We start from the raw sequence: 20,924 nt of genomic DNA, 5'->3' as shown, positions 1-20,924 counted from the left end.
CATTAAACTAAGAAACAAAATAGTACCCAAACTAAAATCATAATTTGTGTGGGTGGGTCCGAGGAGCATTCGGATGGTTGTAAACCATTTATTAGTTTGATGTGGCTTGAAGAGCAACTCTTAAACAATGAATACTGATTAGAGAATATGTTTACTAATATTAAAAAAAAAATTGAAATGATTTTAATAGTTTGGGGATAATTAAAAATGAGTCCAAACATAAGGGACTAAATTGAAATTAAAGCGTTTTATATTTAATTGCATTGGTTTTTCTTCACTGATCTGCTGTTTGCGAAAAACTGAGAGAAACAGAATGGGAACGAGAACAAATTTCTACAAGACGCCTTCTCTCTCTTACAAAAAAGACTTAAATCTCTCCTCCGCTCTTCAAAATCTAAAGGCTTATAACATCGCCACCGGTAATGCTCCTTTAACTAAAGAAGAAGAAGAAGAAGATGAGCAACAACCTCGCGGCGAGAGCAAAATTGCCCGCCCGAAACGACAACGTATTCAGAAAAATCCACAGCACAATAAGCACGGCGATGCGATTGAGGAGAATGATGGACCGATGTCTCACCTGGATTACATAAATAAGAGAAGGTAATTTTGTTTTCTTCTTAACTTAATTTAATTCATTTCAATCTGTTTATTTTTATTTTTTGTGAACTGAACAGGAAAGAAGTTAGCTCATCTAATCAGTCGTATGAAAATTTAACTTCTGATGTTCTAGTGGTAATTCACGACTCTTTTCGGTTTGAGATTTCTATTTAATTTGGTATTTGTATTAACTGATTTCTGTTTTTCTTGTAGCAGGGAAATACGATCTCTGTTTTAAATTTGGTAAATTATGGAAGTATGCATTTCTATTTCTGTCGTGATCTTCATTTTTTTTATATACTAATTTGGTAAAAAATATTATGCAAGTTAGCTAATTAGGCAATGTTAAATGGAATCAGGCTGCTTATTGCGCGTGTTGATTATTTTTTTATGTTAATGAAAACCCCAGGTGATTCTTCGGAATCTGAAGAGAAGGAGGGTTCCTCAGGTTCTAGACAGGATGATACCTTGCATTCTGGTTAGTCTGTTATTATCTGGACTCATTTTGTCTTTGAATAATTGGTTAGATTCCATTATCTTTCGCAACCATTGAGATTTTCTGATCGATCAAGTAATTTGAAGTAGGTGTTAAATCAAGCTGATTTGAGTATGTCTTTGTCATTGCTTATGCTGTTTTCCTGTCCTTTTTCCTCTCTTGCTAGATCATCCAAATGAAGTTGATCGAGTGAAGTCTAGAAGTGAGCAACGGTATCCTGTCCCAGGAGAGCCTGTTTGTTTGTTATGTGGAAAATATGGTGAATATATTTGCAATGAGGTAGGATATGTGAACCGTATATTTTTTGCTTTTATTTCTTGTCTTGATATGTTGTTCTTCCATCGTGTTAATGACATTAAAGATTTGTCTTCCTTCATAGACCGATGATGATATCTGCAGCTTGGAATGCAAAGCTGAGCTTCTGCAAAGTCTGAAACTTGCTAAGGTGTTTTTCCACTCTCAACTTTATTACAATGTTAAAGGGTGTCTATACTCTTACTGATTTACTAACTTTAAACATTTCATTTATATGTTATCAGGGTCCAGCAAGCAATCAACAACTCGATGTCTCTTCATCTGGATTCAAATGTGCCTTGCCAATGCCATTGCTTGGAGAGGACACGTGGGACTATAATCGGCATCGCTGGTCCAAAAAGATATCTAATCTTTGTGCTTATGAGTGGTATGTGTCTTTTCTCAATGCCATGTATATTAGTTATGTGTTATATTGGTAAAAGTTTCTTTTCCAGCAGTGAAAATGACATTACAATTTAAACCGTGCTATGAAGCATAAATATTGAACCCTTCAACTAGCTCCTTTTTTACTCCTTTTGAAATGGATTTTGCTATATTCCTATCCAAAAGAACGAAAGAAAGAACGAAACGAAAAGAAAAGAAAAGGAAAAAGGGAAAAAAAAGGGCCCTTGAAGCTATTTAAAATGCTTGTGAAAGCACATGCATCTTACTTATATCTATTTGCTTGTTTTACTTATAAACCTGCCATTGTAGTTGGAAATGTCAGAGGCCTGGACACCTTCCGGAAGACTGTTTGGTGACAACATCTAATCAGGTTTGCTTTTGTTTTTCTTTTGATATTAACAAAGAGTATGCACCCGTGTGCTATGATTTACCTATTATTTACAATGTATTAGATTAACTTATCAAAGTTACCTTGCATGAAGGTGGCAGTGGGGAATAAGAACTCTGATTCCATATCCAGAGATCTTCTTGGACTTTATGGAAGGTTTGTAAAATACATTTTCATGTTCTTAGCTCATTGTATTACTCTATTTCCATTGTAGCATTATTTGTTAAAAGTGTTGCCATTATATAAGGGTAAATGGGTAAGTTGGCATTAGGAACAGTTTTAAGTACACTTATCATGCAAGTACGTAAGAAAAATCCACTACCTTTGTGTTGAAGGGTCTTCTGGTTACTCAATTCCCTCATAAAAAAGCCACTGCCCTTTCTGTTACTGTTAACACTAGGCAATATGGACTATATCTGTTCAATGTGTACACTTTACATGGTTAGAATTGAATGGTTATAAGTTTTCAAGGAGGTGTTATATTACACTGGAGCTCATAGTGGGCACTTTCATGGGGAATCGGGAAAAGTGGCATTTACCCCGTATATTGTATGTTAAGTTATACTATTTAGGATTGATGTAGATTAGCTGATGGGGGTATTTGAGATTTAGGAATATGATTAATTCTTGTGTATGGTTCCAATCATCTACTTTTCTGAAATAAAAATGGATTTTCTAGCTCATTGCTTAGGAAATTGCATGGTGGATTTACTGAGCACATTTTGCATTAAACTTTAACAAGTAAATAATTGTTCATTACAATTTTCTGTCTATTCCAATAACGTTCTGAATTTTGTTTCTGCTGATCACTGAGCCTGAATTTGAGATTCAGTTAGCTGGAATTAGTAGCTATGATCAGTTTGATCAATGACTTTCTGATGATTTCTTCATGTGAAATCTATACGCGAACAAATGGCCAAGGAAGAAATATTTATTTATGTTGTTCTTTTTTGTGTTTGAGGAATTCATGTCTAACTCCCAGTCCCTTTCTGCAGATGTCACCAGATTGGTAAAAAATTGTCTGGAGCAAACTGCAATACCTGCCGCGGTTCCTTAAGTTTGGCAACTTGCCTTGATTGCAGTATGATCCTCTGTGACAAGTAAGCACAAAGTATCTTATTGTTTGAATGTTATAAGATTTAATTCAGAGTGTTGTGCATTATCCAATGATTTCTACGTTACTTGATTCACAGCTCTAATCTTTTTCTCTCTTGTTTACACTATTGTATGACTGAACTCATATCATATTATTAGATTTTCTCTCTCTCATCCATTCTTTGTATGTTTAACTCTTGGGTTTTCCTCATTTTATCTCTTGCATTTGCAAATCTTCTACAATCTCTTGCAAAGTGTTTATAGCTCAATTACTTTGGCTTACATTTAGTTGTGTCATGCATTCCTTAGTAGTCGATGAGTGAAAATTGGGAAAGGTGGTTGCAGTCTTTGAAATGAAGTAGAGGAGGGTGGTTTGATGTTGCTTCTTTGCTTGTGCTGAATCTAAAGGGTGAGAGCTGAAGTGCTTGGTTGAAACATACTCCTTAGGAGCACTGGTAGCATGGATGCCATGCTTTATGATGCTTGGTTGATTCTTTGCTTTGGTTGGCAAAATAAATTTGTTTGATTTTACTTCCTGAGCCTTGCTTATAGATATGTGTATTTCAGTGCAGGCCATTTACATGAGCATATAAGGGCACAACCATCCCATCAGGAATATTACTCTCATAAACTCAAGCGTTTGGTAATTTATTTTCAACTTTTCTGCATAATTTACAGTTTATGATCTGTCCAATTTGGCTTGCCTTTCCAAATAAGTGAGCCATCAATGAATTTTCTATGTGCAATAAACGTGTGTTCGACAAGCGTATGCACGGTTGTGTAGTGGGAAAAAACTGCTGATAATTTGCTTAACAATGCCATTTAACTGATGCAGGTCAAGTGCTGCAAATCAACATGCAAGGTGACTAGCATTAGTGATCTTTTGGTTTGCCACCACTGTTTTGATAAAGCCTTCGACAAGTTCTATGATATGTATACTGCAACTTGGTATGTGTCTGTATTCGGAATTGTTTCAGATTCTTTATTATCCATGTTAACATCTTCTGGGCCTACTTTCTTTGAGGGCTGAAAGGTTCCAAGTTACTTTTCTTGGACATGTAAGAAGAGAGGATTCTCTGAATATGAAAGTAAAATTTAGATCTGTGTTTAGTTTTTGTGGCATGGCCGCTTTCTTGAAATTGTCTAGGGTCAAAGCCTGCATTGTTTTATGTTGGTAGATTAAACCAGTACTTGTATTTGCTGATTGCAGGAAAGGAACCGGACTTTCCATTATCTCTGGCTCTATTTGCTGTGAAGATCACTTTGAATGGTGAGTCCAGTCACATTATCTGATATTAATTTTGTTCCAGGTACGTCTCATCCACCTGCTGACATCACTCTTTGCTTTTATTACTGCAGGCATAGGATGAATTGCTTGAGTGCAGGTGTAGAGGACAGAGCATATATCATTGATAAGAATGCCAATAAGAAGTGTGTTCAACTTAGTGACTTCATTTTCTGATCTAATGGGGTCGTGGAGCAAATGCGTTGCTACCTCACTCCCTTTTGATCAGACACCGATGCTGAATTCTATTTGAATTTGCAGCATGAGAAACCATGCAAATCAAATTCGAGGCATGCAAGGATGTCAGGCAGAAAGGTTGTTTCACTTTAGCATTGCTTATTTTATGGGTAGGTATGCAGTGACATTAGTGTGATAAAAATGGGAAAAGAGATTTAAATGTTCAAAGTGTTATTTTCTTTTTTTGGGCTTTGTTGGCTGCCGCAGCAGTCAATGCTTGCATGAGCGGAGTCTTGAAAGATCATCTATATGCTGAATGTCGTGTATTCTTATGGCATTAACCATGCCTATATGTAACTAGAGAAAGCTTTGTTTGAACAGATGTAAATTGCTTGGGTATTTTTCAAAAATATAGCAAGTCTGCCCTAATCCCATTTTCCCTTTTCGTGCGAGATGATGGAAGAATTTACTTTTTAGCCGCTTCGTCTTTTGTCCGACCGGGTGCCTACTAATCTTTAAAAGTATTGCATCTTCCCACCTGCTTGCTTCTCCACTTTGATCAGTCCTTGATCCAAAATGAGGAAATCCACAAGAAAAAAAGAAAAACAGAAAAAAAGGAATCGATTCCTGGGGATATTGGAAAGAGTTCGCTACGCAAGCCCAGGTGTCTACTTTTTTCTTCCCACAGTTTTCACGGCATTCCCTTCAAAATCATCGTTCTTCATCCCACCCTGTGAGATTCCAATCAAATCTTTGTAGATAAAGCGTGCATCTTTCAGTTGATTACGATTCCAAAATCAAACTACTCACTTGGAAAGTTGGGTCGAGCTCATCTAAATTCAAGTTCATTATCATATGATTTCCCCAGCACTGGAAGTCCAAATGCTTCTCTCTTATTTTTATTTCTAAATTAATAATTAATGCATGAAGCACTACTGCTAGAGACGGAGCAACACAAGTCCTTTGCCTTGGGGCACTTTAAATTTAGATTTAGCTAACCAAAATGGTTCTAATTTGCTTCAAGGGGAATTGAATTGGATAAGCTGAGATTTTATTCACATCTGAAATTAACTGTAAGTTTAACCCTAATCCATTCAATTTTTTGCTTTCTGCTCTTATAATTTTTAATGAATTTTTTTCAATCCACAATCAAAAATTGATAAATAAAAAAAATCATGTCTTTCAGATTTTCTATTCCATTAATGATCTAGAGTTTGAAAGTTACTTCTTTCTCGGATTTAATCTCATTGTTGATAGCAATGTGCTGGATCATAATTATTAAATTCGTTCACTAGCTAGCTTAAAATAACTTGAGTTGACTGTGGTTAAGTTAATTGTCCAGTGATATGTGTTGTAGTGCCAAATGTATAGCGTACATTGGAATGTTTTATCTAGTATATAAACTAGAGAAGATATTAGGTAAAGAGTAAGAAAATAGAGTGAAAGAGAAAAGCGTGTTGAAGAAGCCATTACACATGAATGAAGAAGATGCGCAAAGAAGTTGGCTCCAATTGGGGTTCAGTCCAACCTCCAATATTCAAAGGAAACAACTATAAAGAATTTACTTACCTCTCTTGACTCGTGGGAGATGGTGGAGGTAAGCATTTGAAGAACTCAAAATGTTGACAATCTTTCTGTAAAACAACTTAAAGATTTGAAAGTAAAAAGGAGAAGAGATCTTGGAGCTCTTGGTTTGATTCAAAGAAGAGTTGATTATCCTATTTTAGCCAGACTTTGCAAAGTGAATATGAAGGTGATGTGAAGGTACGAGCTATTATCTTTATACAGAGTATTAGAAAAGAGTTAGAAAATATGAAAATGAAGGAAATGAAGTAGTTGATGAATTTTCTAATAGGATTATTAAGGCTGTGAATTAAATGAAAAGTTATGGTAAGGAGATTAGTTATAGAAAAAATGTTGATTAATCTTATGAGAAGTTTGATCCCATTGTGGCGGATATAAAATAAATAAAAGGTTTGTCTAGGTTAAGTGTTCAAGAGTTGATGGGTTCTTTAGAATCTTATGAGAAAAAATTAGTGATGAGGAGTTAAAAGTTAGTAGAGAGTGCTTTTCAATTGTATTCATCGGATGGTAGGTATGCTTGGCTATTTTATTGGTATATAGCTGCTGGATAGATCATGTTTCTCCCAAGAATTCATATGTTCCACATTATATTTCTGATTATTTTAGATAACAGCAGCTTCTGTTGGATGGCTCCAAGACTGCTGAATAGAAACTGTAGATGATATTGACAAGTCTGATTCTGATTGGAAGCACATTATGGCAAACTGTCTTTGAATGTGTTGACTGCTGGTTCAAAATAACGTCTATATGCGTGCCACCCCAACCATGGAAGTATTATATTCTACTGGATTTCAGATTTTCCTCTGAATTCTTCTCTGCAATTATCCAGCTTCGTGCAAGGTCATGGAGAATTTCATTTTGACTTTTGTTAGGTGTAGCTTCTAAGCATCGGCATATGGTAATCTGCGGGTGCAGTGACATTGATCGGATGCGTGCCATTTGAGTGGTTGAATTGGAGACTCAGTCAGCTGGCCTCTTCAAACCCCTGATAGTGACCCTGGCACATGAAAGATAATAGTGATAGATTGTTTAGGTAAATTCTGTAATTGTTTATCCAAGTAAGCTGGTCCAGTCTCTCACGTCCGTGGTAGCTAGCCAACAAGTAACGACATGGCCGTCAGGGAGCACCTCGGAGGTGTCAATAAAGTTATTGTTTATGACTTCCAAAGTATCAATTTGTCCATGCTTGTTTTGCTGTATGTTGGATCAACCAATTTTTCTAATCCAATCTCTGATTCAGATAAGGAAGGAATGATAAGAACATGAAGCCCACAGAACAAAAAAAATGCAAAAAGCTTTGAGCGTTGAGTCTTGGTGGCCTTAACGTGCCAAATATGCCGAAGCCATCCAATTTCAACCAAGGATTTGGAAGGAGTGCCAGTTTCAATAACGAGCAGTTAACGTGATGATTAGAACAAAAATATACTATTATTCAAACTAATTAATGGATGGTGACATGCATCAAGTTGAGGTTCTATGCATAATTTAATTGTTGCTTAATGTCTTTCCTGTTAAGGCAGAGTTAATTATAATAAATAGAGTATTCTCAGGATTGAATATACAAACTAATTGCTAATTGATTATATATGCAGCTGACAATGTCCAACATGGAGGGCTAGCTCTTAAATTTCAGAGAGACATCGAAGGCAGGAAGAGCCTTCGTCAATGGTGACATTAACAAATAAATCTCTCATGTATTTCGAGGATTTGACGCTTCCCACTGTAAGTTAATCCAATTAATATCCTGTTTTTCTGCCATTCATTTTCCCCTTCAGATTTTTTTTCCTTGCATGATAATTAGGCTCGTTCACAAATAACTTCATCGTCGTATAATTAGTTTTTTCTTTTTTGAAAAAAAAAAGTAACGAGGAGGAGAGAGGGGTATTATATTGCTTTCATTTGCAATGTCTTCCTGCTCGTTTTTTCTCCAGGTTCAGGTTATAGTAATGACAGCAAGCATGAGATGTTCTCGATGTCGTCAAAGAGTTTCCCAAGTTATTTCCAGGATGTCTGGTTCGTTATAGAATCCTTTCATTATCATTTATATATAGTTGAAATCACACTGTTAATCTTACTCTGTGCATAGCAGGGTTGAAAGAGTACACAATATATAGATGTGCACAACAAACAAGTAATTATGAAGGGAGATACTGGAAAGCAGTGGAAGAAAGAGGATGATCATTCCAATGACGAAATGAACAATGAGCGTTGTCAGAGATTAAAACTGTTCTTGAGATCTTTCGTGGCGACTTGCTTTGGTAATTATATGGCTAATTAAGACAACCTATGAATTAATATAGCTACTTTTGCCGTTGAAAGTAATTGATTAGTGCTATTTGTCATGTGATTTTTGTTTATTTTTGGTCCGTATTCTTATCAATATAGCGACTCTGAAAATTAAGCACCTTGAAATTCACATTCTATCAAAACAACCGTATACATGCCAAGATTGGCTTTGAATTATGATGGGAAAATGATAAAGGCCATGCGTCTTGCCCAAGCCATGATCGGATCCCTGTACCATACGTCGACTACTTAATTTGGGATCTAATGTTTATGCTTATGAGACCTCTCTGCGTTGCTATTTATCTTCTCTCTTACCAAACTATGCTGGAGTGTTTTGGGATGCAATCTCTATGCCTGTTAGACCTTTCCATTGTTGGTAACAAAATCTGGTTTTTTTCTCGGGCTGCGATGATTATGCCTCCTTAACATCCTTGGCTAAGGATTAATCGAATTTAATAAGTTTCAGTGAAGAGATAATGGATCGGTGATGTTCAAACCATCTAACTTCAGCTCGCTTGTCAGACTCAATCTCAGCAAATCATGTAGAAGCATCCTTTAAGGATGGTCTTTAGCTACGACCTAGTAATAGAGGAACCAACTCATTCCTCGCGGCCAAATATAACCAACTTTTTGTTTCTTTTGAGAGCTTCCTTCACCTCGTTGTCCTTCTCTTGGAGCTTTCGGATTTCATCTTCAGTAGTTGCCAACTCATTTTATGAGGCGATATGGGCCCTCTCTTGATTATAACCTTTACACAAGAACTCGTGAATTCGCTGATCAATCTGGGGGTTCTCAGCTAGCTGCTTGTTCAACAAATCCTTCCTTCTTGATAGCGAGCACTTCAATCTATTCATTTCGCCTTTCCACAACGTCCACACGGTCAGACTTTGGGTCTTGGACTATGTTTAGGAAGAACTCGCCATGGAGTGGGGTGCTCAAGTGGCTTTGTGCTTCCATCATTAATCTTCTTGCCGCATCAAAATTATCAACCTGAAACAAGAACACAGGAATTTGTTAGAAGAACTTGGCTTTCAACCACAAGTGAGTGGTTTCGAAATTAGCCACTTTGACTTTAAATGTAGGCGAACTCGTGCCAACCATTGGACTGAAGAAGGATGCAACATGAACCTCTCTCTTCAATAACGAAATAAGTCGCTTGGGAGTTTCCATAGCTTTCTCACTGGTCATTCGTGTTTGAACATCAAGCTCATTGGCTGCAACTTCGCTGATAGGAACTACCTTACTAGGAGCAACTGGTAAAGTTATTGATGGTTGATTAATAGCAGAAAGTAAACTTGGCAAAGGAGGGTTAACTCACTCATTTGCTTGCGGTTTTTTTAGTGCAGTGCAATTAGCGACAAAACTACTTGTTTACCATCTTCATTATGAGCCTTCTAAGATCTAAGTTTGGAAGGATTAATCCTCATGACATCAGAGGGAAGAACAATCAAATTGAAGTTTATTGATACCTTAACATAAAAAACCACATCAATGATGTCATCATCTTGCTCTCTTCAGATACTCAATTACGTACCTTTTCAGATACTCCATCGCCAGCATCATCTTTCCCAGCAACAACTTCTCCCATATCTTCACCCTCGGACTCTTATTCGCCCTCACCTACCATTTCAAAGTCATGCATTTCCTCTCCTTCCTCTACACTCTCCTCGTTGGCATTAATCTCAATATCCTCGTTAGTGCTTCAGCCACTTCTTCTTCTTCAACCATACTTTAGGGATATCTTCCACTTCTAAAATATCCTTAATATCTTTCTTCATATCTTTAGGGCTCTTCTTTGACTTTCTTCTTCTTAATTTTTTGGACCTTTTCTGTGCTTATATTGGAAAATAGTAAAAGACAAAAGTTTAGAGGTTTACTGTCTTTTCTTTTTAGTACTTGGAGGGTTAGCGGCCACAGCTTCTTCAAAACCATAATAAATTTCATCAAAATGACCACCAAGCAACTCGTCATCCACCTTCTCCTATTCGGTCTTATCACAGAGAGCCTAGAGTGTGGTTGACAGATGTAGAATTTGAAATTCATGAACATATCCTCAATGAAAATGTCAATGACCCCAGTAAGCAGTAACAGTCAAATCACTTATGGTACGTACGTCTCAGCCCTTATTCATATTTAACTAGTAAACCAAGAGCACTGGCCAGACTTGAACTAAGGCGAACTGTCTTGAGGCACAGGGGGAGACATGCAATTCAATGCCACACCTATCCATCTTCCCATGTTTGGTTTCATTATGTAAATCTCACTCAACTAGATATCTCACCCATAGAATATGGTTGTGAGCCATCATTTCCTCAGGGTAAATGTCTCCTTGGTCTTGATATCCCAAGTTCAACTGATATAAACGAGGATCAAAAACTCTAGGCTCAAATGGAGTAAGGGATGGTATAGTTTTTGTTAATGTTAATGTTCCAGAAAGTTGGTTTATTAGAGCTAGATTAAAGTTAACTAGAGTTAATGTTTGTTAATACAAGTGTATTGTTTGGTAGGGCACATGTGGCTGAGTTTATTATAAGAGAAGTGGGTTAGAAAGGTAAAAAACAGATAAAAAAAAAAACAGCAAAGTGTGTGAACTCTCTTTCATTCTAACCCTTTTTTTATGTGAGTTTTGTATTAAAAAGTTACAGAATTTGTGTGATATATTCAAGTGTGTTTTATGAGTGTTATTAGCTATAGAAACCAACCAAAATTCATCCCAACATATTGGTATTAGAGCAGAGATTAAAAAGAAGCTTTTTCCAAGTTAAAAGAAAAAAGAAAATGTTCAAAGAAGGTAGCTCAAATTAGAGTTAAGTCCAACCTTCAATATTTAAATGAGATAACTATGAGTTTTGGAGTATAAAGATGAAGAATTTATTCATCTCCCTTTTTTTATGGGAGATGGTGAAGGTAACATATGAAAAACCAAAAAATATTGACAATCTTTTGATAGCATCAAAGCATACTCTTGGTAAACAAAACCAAAAGAAGGAATCTACAAGTAATGAGAAAATAATCGTTGAATCCTGTAGATATGGAGGATATAGTAGAGGTAAAAGTAAAGGAATGGGTAGAAATCAAATGGGAAAAGGAGGAATAAATTTGGGCTGTAAGTATGGTGATTTTAGAAGGTGTTATTCTTGCAGTAGATTAGGTCCTCAGACTAGAAATTATTGATATAAAAAGCAACATAATATTTCAATTAATATTTCAATTGTAAGGGATATGGTCACTTAGCTAAAGATTATAGTATTATGGTGTGAGGAATAATCAACAAGAAAAATGTTATAAAAAATAAGGAAGGTGATGGAAGCATGGTTTATGCTAGTTAAAGTAGCATGGAAAACAAAAATGAACAAAGACTTATTGATAGTGCTTGTAGCAATCATATGACATTGAAAAAAAACTTGTTCAATGATATTGATACAAAGAGAAAAACTAGAGTAAAAATTGAGAATAGAGAGTTTATGAGTGCAAGTGACTTAGGTACCATTGGAGTTGAAACTAAGAATGGAAAAGAGATCATTCGTAAGGTAATGAATATGCCATGAGCTTATCAAAATTTGTTGAGTGTAAGATAACTTATGAAGCATGGATATTTCATTGCATTTTTAAGGTTAATATTGCACCATTTATGGTAAAACTCCAAGGAAGCATACCAATATTTATGTCTGATGTCCACTCCATCTTATTCTTAAAATAGATACTTTATAATGTTTGTTGATGATTATAGTATAACAACAAGGGTGTATTTCATGAGGCAAAAACTTGAAATTGCTACTATTTTTAAGAAATCTAAATGTTTTTCAATATAGAAGTATTGAGAAGTGATAGGGGAAAAAGTGCACTTCAAGATAGTTTTACAAGTTTTATGAAATGACAAGTTGAGAAGAATATTACTTGAAAAGGTGGAGTATGAGAAGAATATTTTATTTTTAAAAGTTTTTGAGATTACTTTAAAATAAATAAAATAATATCTGACTTATTATAGAAAATACCCAGCGAGTCACAACCATGTGTGTGTAAACGTCTCGAAAATCTGTCCTCCACTTCTACCCCCAGCAGATGAACATCTCCTTCAACGATAGCTCTGTGCACCTCTTCTAACCCCCAACGCAAGCTTTGTTAGATGTTGCTACCACATCTCAACCTGTTAACTAACGTGCAAAACCACCTGATCTCACTTGGATTAATTCAATGGAGGTAATTTTCACGTTTAAGAAAAACTAGACAATAGACTCAACGAAGAGAAAGACATTCATTTTCATAGGTTTTATGTGGATGCCATCTGTGAAGAAATGGCTCCCTCTTGACTTAGAGATGGGAGAACCTCTTTCAAGTTTGAACAACTTTCAGCAATTAAATTGCACCGTAACAGTAAAAGGAGGATTTACAAAATAGCTCTTGCTAAACCAGAAAATAAAGATGAAAATAAATCGAACCATTTCCCTTCTTTTAAGATTCTTCCTCTATGCAAATGGATAGAATAACTGCATACATTAGATCTTTTCCCTAAGAACCAACAATGTCAGGTGCGCTGTGAGAGAGAAAACTCTACTTCTTGAATTCTATTTGTTGATCTTGTGCAAATACATCTCATGTCCACCAGAGAAGAGAATGTTAGCCCACTGCTCGGGTCAATTAAAAAAAAAAACAGAGATTTTAGCAACAAACTTTATCCAAGCATTAAGCAGGGTGCATTTTGTAAATGTAGGAGAAATATCCAAAGTTTGGATGATAGTTTAAGGGCTTTCCCTGATCATGAAATCATTCCGTTGGGAATTTGAGTCAGTGAAAAAAGAGGAAGTAATACATAAATTACCCAAGTTAGAGAACTACATAGCAGTGCAGCATCTAATGAGATAGATGTTTCTGATGCAAATGTTTAGTTGCCAAACCATGCAACTGAGAGGATCCCAGATTTGATGAGTCCTGAAATAGGAGTCAAGCCACCATGTAAGTAACCAATGGAAGCAACCGTACCAGATAATCCAATTAATACTTTAAATACCATTTCTTGTAGACCATCCTGAACATCGAAAAAACTGGGAATAGGCTGCGGTCTGAATTGTATCTGCCCCTGCAAGCATGGAAAGATTATCAGTTTGTAATCAAGCACAGTCAATTCCAGTCACGGTAGGCATGATGATTTTTATGATTAAGAGAACTCCTAATTTTCAGTTCTGCCATGGCAGTCAGAACTTTCTCAACAACATCATGGCCCTATACAAAACAAACTTCTTGAGCGAAAACACAAGAGAATAGCATACCATCCCTTGCATCCTTTGTTGCATCATGTAATGAGCATCATCATTTGGTGCAGTAGCATTCAATTGTCCCTACAAGAGGGTCAGAGCAGGATTTGGATGTCACGAATGGAGTAACAAGAGACACCACTATTCTTATATGCCACTTAAATTTCAATATGCATTACCAGCCCTTGCATGCTATGTGGATTACTATAACAATCATCACGACTAGAAGCTATGGCATTTAGTTGTCCCTAAAAGAAAATTACAAGGAAAACTAAGTGAGCTTTACTTTTTACAAGGTTAAGGTTGTTTTGTGTGATCATTCCTAGATAAATTCTCAAAAACTCCATAAGTCATGGCTATAATGATGAAATAGTAGCATATACCATTCCCTGCCCAGTTTGTTGAGAGCCAAAATACCCATCGAGAGTTGGAACCCTTGAGTTTAGTTGTTCCTGCAACAGATTCTTTTATAAACAAATTGAAAGTTGCAGGAAAAAGCATCACTTAAATAACAACAGAATAGTCAGAAACAACGAAAATTTCCTCATCAGTACATGGTCACTATTAAACACATCATACCATCCCTTGCATAATCTCTCAGATTTTATAAGAACAATCAAGGGCTGGTGCTCGTAAGTTTGCGTGTCCCACAACAAGTATAATATCACAACTTCTTCTGTAAATGTAATAGGACAAGTTACGCTTTTACACAGCATCACTAACCATTTGTTGCCAGCTATCATGCATCCGAATGGGAATCACCTCTGGGTCTGGATGTACCTGAACAATTTTTACAGTTCCACTCAAATGAATAACTAAACATAAAATTTCATTAAGACCTCAAGCAAACAAACACCAAAAACCCAACTGACCTGCTTCTTTCTGGATGTATCTTTCTTCTTATTTGTCTTGGTTGCACCATGAGCTTGATTCACTTCATCGTAGTCAAGAGGACCGTTTGAAGGAGGCGAAGTTGGTTCTATTATGTTTTGAATTGAATTATTAACACTCTCGCACTTTCTCAAAGCTTCTTCCAGTGCATTGAATGCAATATTGTAACTCTCTTGAGATAAAGAACCTTCATCACCCAGTTTAAAGGCCCGTCGACATAGATCGTTGTAGCGTTGAACCCTGGACTCGACCACATCTGACTGTTCTCTCATAATTTGTCTGCTCTTTGCATCCTTTGTCCAACGTTTCAATATGTACTGTGATGGAATGCTGTGCAGACCTGACATTTGCATAACAATCAACACATGTCTACAAAGAAAACCATTAAACTCAAACAAACGGCATGAACAAGATAGATATGATGTCATCTCATTCCACACCACAATGAAATATTGGTTATCTTCGAAATCTTGAACTTTGAAAGTTTGGGTTTCTCCATCTTCAGTCTCTTTTCTAGGATGACAAGCAACGACTCCTAAAACCTCAACCTGGAACTTTTTAAATATTGCATGTGTGTATATTGAGGCCATTTGTTTCCCAAAGGGTGATGGAGATTTCAACCCTGGTTGCTTGTGCCAAGTTTCAAAATCTGCTTTTGCTTCCTCTTCGAACTTCTCTTGTAGCATTGCTTTTTGCAGTTCAAGAAACTCTTTCAGGGTAGTTTTCCTTTGCATGTATCTGTCAAATAAAGTGTTTATACTTTCTGACCGCTGGGTCGTAGACATCCCTGCCAAAAAGTTGTCTATCATGAAAACCGGTATCCATCTTTGACGATCTTCATACAACGATTGAAACCATATGTCATTTCTTAAATTGAATATCTCGACCATTTTCCACCATCTTTTTTCAAACTGTTCACTGGTCCAAGACTTAAAGATGCATTTCTTAAATTTCAACATGAAATTTTCATGCTGCCTTGTCACATAACTCAGCTTCTCAGGAATCTTGCTGAATACATGCCACAAGCAAAAACAATGGCGTGAATTAGGAAAGACCTCTTGAATAGCTTCTTTCAGGGCATTGTCTTGGTCGGTGAGAATCACTCTTGGAGCATGACCACCCATTGCCCGAAGCCATGCTCGCATCAACCAAACATATGTTGTTTTAGTTTCATCAGCAACTAACGCACATCCAAGCAACAGAAACTGGAAGTGGTGGTTAACACCAATAAAGGGAGCAAATGGCAATTTGTACTCGTTCTTGAGATATGTGGTATCAAAGAAAATGACATCACCGAAATTTCCATAATCAAGCCTACCTTTGGCATCAACCCAGAAAACATTTCTCAACTGCTGTTCTTCATTCAGATCGATTGCATAAAAGAAGTTGGGATTCTCATCTTGCATATGCATAAAATGATCAAGCATAGCTTGAGCATCTCCTTCATCCAAAGCCAAATGCTTTGTGTTGCCAGATGGATTTGTAACACCACCCTTCTGGTTCTCATGTTTCCTATGCCCACCTGATTGTCTAGACATTGCAACATACAATTTTTTTGTCCTCGCCCTGATAGCATGCAACGCATCAACATTGTCGTTACCCAGATTTAAATTCCTATGACCGCGAAAATAATATGCCTGGTCGGGAAAGATTTCATGGTTGTGCTCCTTTATGAAACTACGGACAACCCATCTTCCATCTTGCTGCCTTCTCTTAACATGCATGCAAGCTTTGCAATCTGTTTTTGACCAAGACTGATTTATTCTACCACGTTTTCTCTTGACAGGAAGGCTTGTTGCAGCATCTGCATTTGAAACAGGCTGTGGCAATTCAATTGTACTGGTGTCCCGCTTGGTCCCATATCTAGTGCACACAAACTTTGCGTCAATAAATTTTCCAGATATCCTTGATCGTCGGCTCGCTTTTGTTATGGTGGAAAATCCCACAGACTTAGCATACTCTTTGTAGAATGAAAATGCTTCATCCTTCGATTCAAATTCCATTCCATCATGGGGCTCTGCATCTTTCACAGAGTTCAAGTTTATTCCATCTCCAGCATTTGGTTTTTTTCTACCATCAAGAACTCTTCCATTTATAACTGTTCCAGTCTTCTCACAACCATTCCCACCAATGTCAGGAGAATTCACAATGATTTGATCTCTTTCATGTCCTCCATCACCACCATCCACCGTATTAACATTCACATTGGGCCTTCTATCTTCCTTATGATATTCTCCTGAAGGTTGCTCCAGATCTATCCCCATGGGGGAAATATTTTAAACTGAACTTACAACATAGGCACCTGAAATGTTCAAAATCATGCGCCAGTCAAAGCCTAATAAAAAGATGAACCACGAGCATGTACATATTTCTGATCTATCATTCAAACCAGCTCCCACATAGTACAACTAAAGTGAAAATAGGAAGGTTTAAACTGACGACAACCTGATTCCATGTGGTAGATATGTTCTCTGTAAAAACAAAACCTAAATGCGCAACATTTGTATGCACCAGCAGCGACGATTACACGCATAAGACTTCAGGCCTTAAAAATAGAAACCCAAACAGCATTTGAATTAACTATTTACTAATTGTGTTAAGCACTGCATCAATCAAACACGACGTGATATCATCAAGAAATCACTTTTTTTTTTTTTTAAATTTGAAGCAAACATACTTCAAAGAGGTTGGTCATTCAAAACTAACATTGTCACTTCATAAACTTAAAAAAAGAAAGTAAATTTGAAAGAAGCACAAGTTGAACTTCTCACAGAAAATCCTGGAAGTGACTAATACTACCGGTTAGTATCCCAATTTAGCAAAGAACAAGAAAATTTTAAAAAAAATACCCACATAAAAAAATAGATTATTTAGCAAAAACAAACTAAAAGTACTAAAAATCACCAGTTCAAAATTGAAGCTTCAACACAAACACCAAGTATCATTACTGGCTGCTAAGTACCGACTTAAAAGAGAGAATAAAATCCACAACTGCAGTAAAGAAAAACAGAAATTTAAGAAACGGAACCGAACCCACAAAAGTAATTAAAGAAGAATCTAAAAGATATAAAATTTGAAAGATTGAGTGTTATTGCATACATGAAGTGATCTTCAACTTCTTCAAAATTTGAAGCGAGTAGAGAGGTTTCTGATTTTGCGAGTTTCTGGTGTGGGAAGGAGAATTGGATGCTGTACTCGCATTGGTTAATTGCGATACTCGCGTCCCGTGTTCTGGCTTTGCTGGGCCTCCTTCACTTGGACTCCCAAACGAATTTGGGTTTCCTTTCTTCTGTCGGGCAACCCAGTTTCCAGTTAAGTAATAATTACTAGCCATTGTGCCCCCGTTTTCCCTGCTGCCAAGGCTTTTTTTAAAAACAAGATTATTGAATTTTATAACAATTAAAATAAATATTTATAAGATATATATATATATATATATATATATATATAAAATCAAAATTCCTTTTTTATTCATACAATCTTTTTTTTGTTTTGATAAAAATATTGTTTTATCAGCAACATAATTTTTTAAATAAGAATTTAAGGCAATTAAGTAAATATGTAATATTTTCAATTATTTAAATTAAGAAAAAATTAAACATATTCCTTTAATAAAAACTACCATTGCTTATTCATTTACCTCTTATCTATTCTGATGAAAATATTTTTTTTAATTGAAAACATGATTTTTAAAATAAAACATTATTATGATATAAAAGGTAAATTTTAATTAAAAAAAAACTAAACATGCCGTTATGATTTTCATGCTCATGTATATAAAAAAATAAAGAATAATTAATTTTAAAAAAATCAAAATAATAAAATAAAAATTTTATTCTCATTGAATACTAACAAATGTTTTTTTAATTATGCATATTGGATTCATATAATTATTAATATTAATATAAAAACTAATTTTATTTGAAAATTATTGCATAACTGGATGGTTTTGTTAAATATTATTTTAATAAATTTGTTTAAATATAATTTAAAAATATAAAACAATTAAATAAATAATAAAAAAATGTAAAAGTCAAAAGAATCATATCAAGCTCTAGCATTTGAATAAACAAGCGCTCATAGATCTAGAAGACCAAGGTAACAGGATATATTTTCTTAAAAATTAATAAGAGATCCTACTAGAACTAACACTAAGCTAGACCAACTAGAAAATTGAGGTTTGGATAATTTAGGTTCTAAAACCTAAATTTCAACCTATATTTTTTCTAAAACATGTTAAAAAAATCAATGTACGAACCTCAATAATCTCATTTCTAACCCTTAAACACCACTTAATCAATCCAAAAATCCAAATAAAACTGAATTGAAATAAACTTTAAGTATTCTGATATATTTTTTGTGGTATGATTAAAGACCCAAATAACCTAATACGAGCAAGATTGCACCAAAAAATCAATTGCAAGTGAAAATAAGATCTTAGTTAATTTAATTCATGAACAAGATGATCTTAATCCATCTACTTTATGAGCTAATTAATTTTGACAGTCAGGAGTTTATTATTTCTAATGCACAATATTACTTTAACAAGCATAATTTTTTATTTGACCAATGGGTCGGGTTGAAATTTTACCAGAAATTTTCAGAGATTTTGCTTTATATTAAGTTAAAATTTTAAAGAAATCAAACATTAGAAAAACCTTGTAGTAAGGTCTAGAAGCTACTAGAATTATATTAATTTCCTAATTGATTTAGAATATATATTTTTGTATTTTATTTAGAGCTCTTTTATTATTTTTTCAACATTGATTAGGATATTTTTACCGATTATAAATAGTTTTATTTAGCTTATATTTAATTTTTTTTATAGATTTTGATATCAACAATTATTATTGTGTGTAAGAAGTTTTGCTCATGCTTTTTGACTCTTCATTAAACTACTTTGACTTATCAAAGAACTAATCATGATTCGTGACATTTTCTATACTTCTCGTTCACATCTCTTTTTAAGCGTTGGATAGAGATTTAGTTATTTATAGCCTTGTATTTTTAGATACAGGTTATCGTTGTGTCAAACTTAGGTTATATCCCTTTTATCTTTAAGTTTTTGCATGCTTTATTGTTGTCGAGTTCTTTATCTTCTCTAAAAACTAGTTGTAGCATCAAGTTTTTTAAAAAAAAATAAGAAGGAGAAGGAGAAGAAGGACAAACAAAATCGCAAGAAAATAAATTTTTAGGGTTTGTCGCAAATCTTGATTCAAAGAAACATAGAGTTTGTCCACTTACTTTAAATCTAAAAAAAAATCTTGATTTTAGGGTTTTTTAAAGACAAATCTTGATTTGAAATATTTTAAGTTTATGTGGTTGAGTTTTCTTAAGAATTACAAAATATAATAGTTTTTACATCATTTTTTTTATTTAAGTTTCGGATACACACACACAAATACACACGATATTTTTATTTTGAGTCCTTTAAATTTTATTTCATTAGTTTCTTAACTTTTTTAGTCTTTTTTCATCTCTTTTTGTAGCCTGGGAAACAATTAAAATTGTAATGTGGATTGCACGGTGTAATCAACATTGCCTTATTTGTGTGTGGAGAATCTCCTGAACAAGTAAAATACCATTCTTTTTAGTTTTAATTTTGGATATTAATTTAATTTTTACTTTTACTTTTACTTTTACTTTTAACTTTAATTATTCATCACCCTTAACCATTGTTTTCCCCTTCTTACATTGTGAGTTTGATAGGATTATAAGGCAACGTTTTGCTCATCTAGATCATAACTCTACGTCCAAAAACCAATTAAGTACATCTTTATGAATGATAATTTAGCTCGATCCAACAAATGTCATTAACACCCCCGTTCAAAAACAATTTATTTCTATCAATACGACTAGATTTTTATGTCCGCTCGCTATTATTATTATTATTGTAAACTTTATTTTATTTTAATGGTTTAATTATATCGGGTTATATTAAGAAAAAATACACTAGAAATAGCCAAAAACCCGAGTCAGCACAATTTTGAGTGAGATCGAGTTCCGAAACTGACTGGGCACGTACAAGCAGTGGCCGGCGGAGGAGGTAAAGAAATCAATTGCCATTCACGTCCGCCTCGTGAGTGCAATTAAAAACAAAAGCATCTATGGCAGAATGAATGCAATTTATTTCCCGTAGCTCTGAATTCTACTAATAGAAAAAGATATGCTGTC

General features: G+C 35.0%; 2 protein-coding genes and 1 long non-coding RNA gene across 8 annotated transcripts; 2 read left to right on the top strand and 1 right to left on the bottom strand.

Moving 5' to 3' along the window:
* Positions 1-264: 264 nt before the first annotated feature.
* LOC133700612 (uncharacterized) lies at positions 265-5,171 on the top strand. Of its 2 annotated transcripts, none has more exons than XM_062124188.1 (14): positions 265-600; positions 675-732; positions 814-853; positions 1,007-1,075; positions 1,260-1,372; positions 1,473-1,538; positions 1,633-1,775; positions 2,102-2,162; positions 2,275-2,336; positions 3,176-3,280; positions 3,843-3,918; positions 4,111-4,223; positions 4,486-4,545; positions 4,635-5,171. In XM_062124188.1, the coding sequence occupies exons 1-14, from the start codon at positions 314-316 to the stop codon at positions 4,735-4,737; spliced, it is 1,356 nt and encodes a 451-aa protein (XP_061980172.1). In that variant the 5' UTR covers positions 265-313; the 3' UTR covers positions 4,738-5,171. The 2 variants fall into 2 exon arrangements, with proteins under 2 accessions (XP_061980172.1, XP_061980171.1); XM_062124187.1 differs by having other exon boundaries at positions 811-853.
* A 2,680-nt stretch (positions 5,172-7,851) lies between these two features.
* Positions 7,852-8,821, top strand: LOC133700452 (uncharacterized). Its single transcript, XR_009843411.1, has 3 exons — positions 7,852-8,043; positions 8,253-8,334; positions 8,411-8,821. It is a non-coding gene; the product is annotated as an uncharacterized LOC133700452 (long non-coding RNA).
* Positions 8,822-12,843: 4,022 nt separating this feature from the next.
* LOC133701670 (protein FAR-RED IMPAIRED RESPONSE 1-like) lies at positions 12,844-18,020 on the bottom strand. 5 transcript variants are annotated; one of them, XM_062125682.1, is made up of 10 exons: positions 17,850-18,019; positions 17,655-17,741; positions 14,732-17,052; positions 14,583-14,639; positions 14,243-14,311; positions 14,039-14,107; positions 13,875-13,943; positions 13,616-13,684; positions 13,427-13,536; positions 12,844-13,232 (listed from the first exon to the last, which is right to left on the bottom strand). In XM_062125682.1, exons 3-9 carry the CDS (start codon positions 17,012-17,014, stop codon positions 13,459-13,461), a joined length of 2,694 nt encoding a protein of 897 aa, XP_061981666.1. In that variant the 5' UTR covers positions 17,015-17,052; positions 17,655-17,741; positions 17,850-18,019; the 3' UTR covers positions 12,844-13,232; positions 13,427-13,458. The 5 variants fall into 5 exon arrangements, with proteins under 5 accessions (XP_061981666.1, XP_061981665.1, XP_061981667.1 ...); XM_062125681.1 differs by lacking the exon at positions 17,655-17,741; XM_062125683.1 differs by lacking the exon at positions 17,655-17,741 and having other exon boundaries at positions 13,444-13,536.
* Between the last annotated feature and the right edge of the window lie 2,904 nt (positions 18,021-20,924).

Source organism: Populus nigra, chromosome 8, assembly GCF_951802175.1.
Source record: "Populus nigra chromosome 8, ddPopNigr1.1, whole genome shotgun sequence".
NCBI lineage: Eukaryota > Viridiplantae > Streptophyta > Magnoliopsida > Malpighiales > Salicaceae > Populus > Populus nigra.
The sequence above is the reverse complement of the archived record's forward strand: the minus strand, read 5'-3'. Positions and strand labels throughout refer to the sequence as shown.

What these genes read in the sequence shown, in the direction of transcription:
- LOC133700612 (XM_062124187.1), top strand. Translation starts at nt 314, where the DNA reads ATGGGAACGAGAACAAATTTCTACAAGACGCCTTCTCTCTCTTACAAA. An exon ending in AAATTTGGTAAATTATGGAA is followed by an intron (nt 854 to 1,006) that starts GTATGCATTTCT and finishes TGAAAACCCCAG; the next exon opens with GTGATTCTTCGGAATCTGAA. An exon ending in CTTCTTGGACTTTATGGAAG is followed by an intron (nt 2,337 to 3,175) that starts GTTTGTAAAATA and finishes CCCTTTCTGCAG; the next exon opens with ATGTCACCAGATTGGTAAAA.
- LOC133701670 (XM_062125682.1), bottom strand. Translation starts at nt 17,014, where the DNA reads ATGGGGATAGATCTGGAGCAACCTTCAGGAGAATATCATAAGGAAGAT. An exon ending in ATGATAGCTGGCAACAAATG is followed by an intron (nt 14,312 to 14,582) that starts GTTAGTGATGCT and finishes AATCTGTTGCAG; the next exon opens with GAACAACTAAACTCAAGGGT. An exon ending in AACAAAGGATGCAAGGGATG is followed by an intron (nt 13,685 to 13,874) that starts GTATGCTATTCT and finishes CCATGCTTGCAG; the next exon opens with GGGCAGATACAATTCAGACC.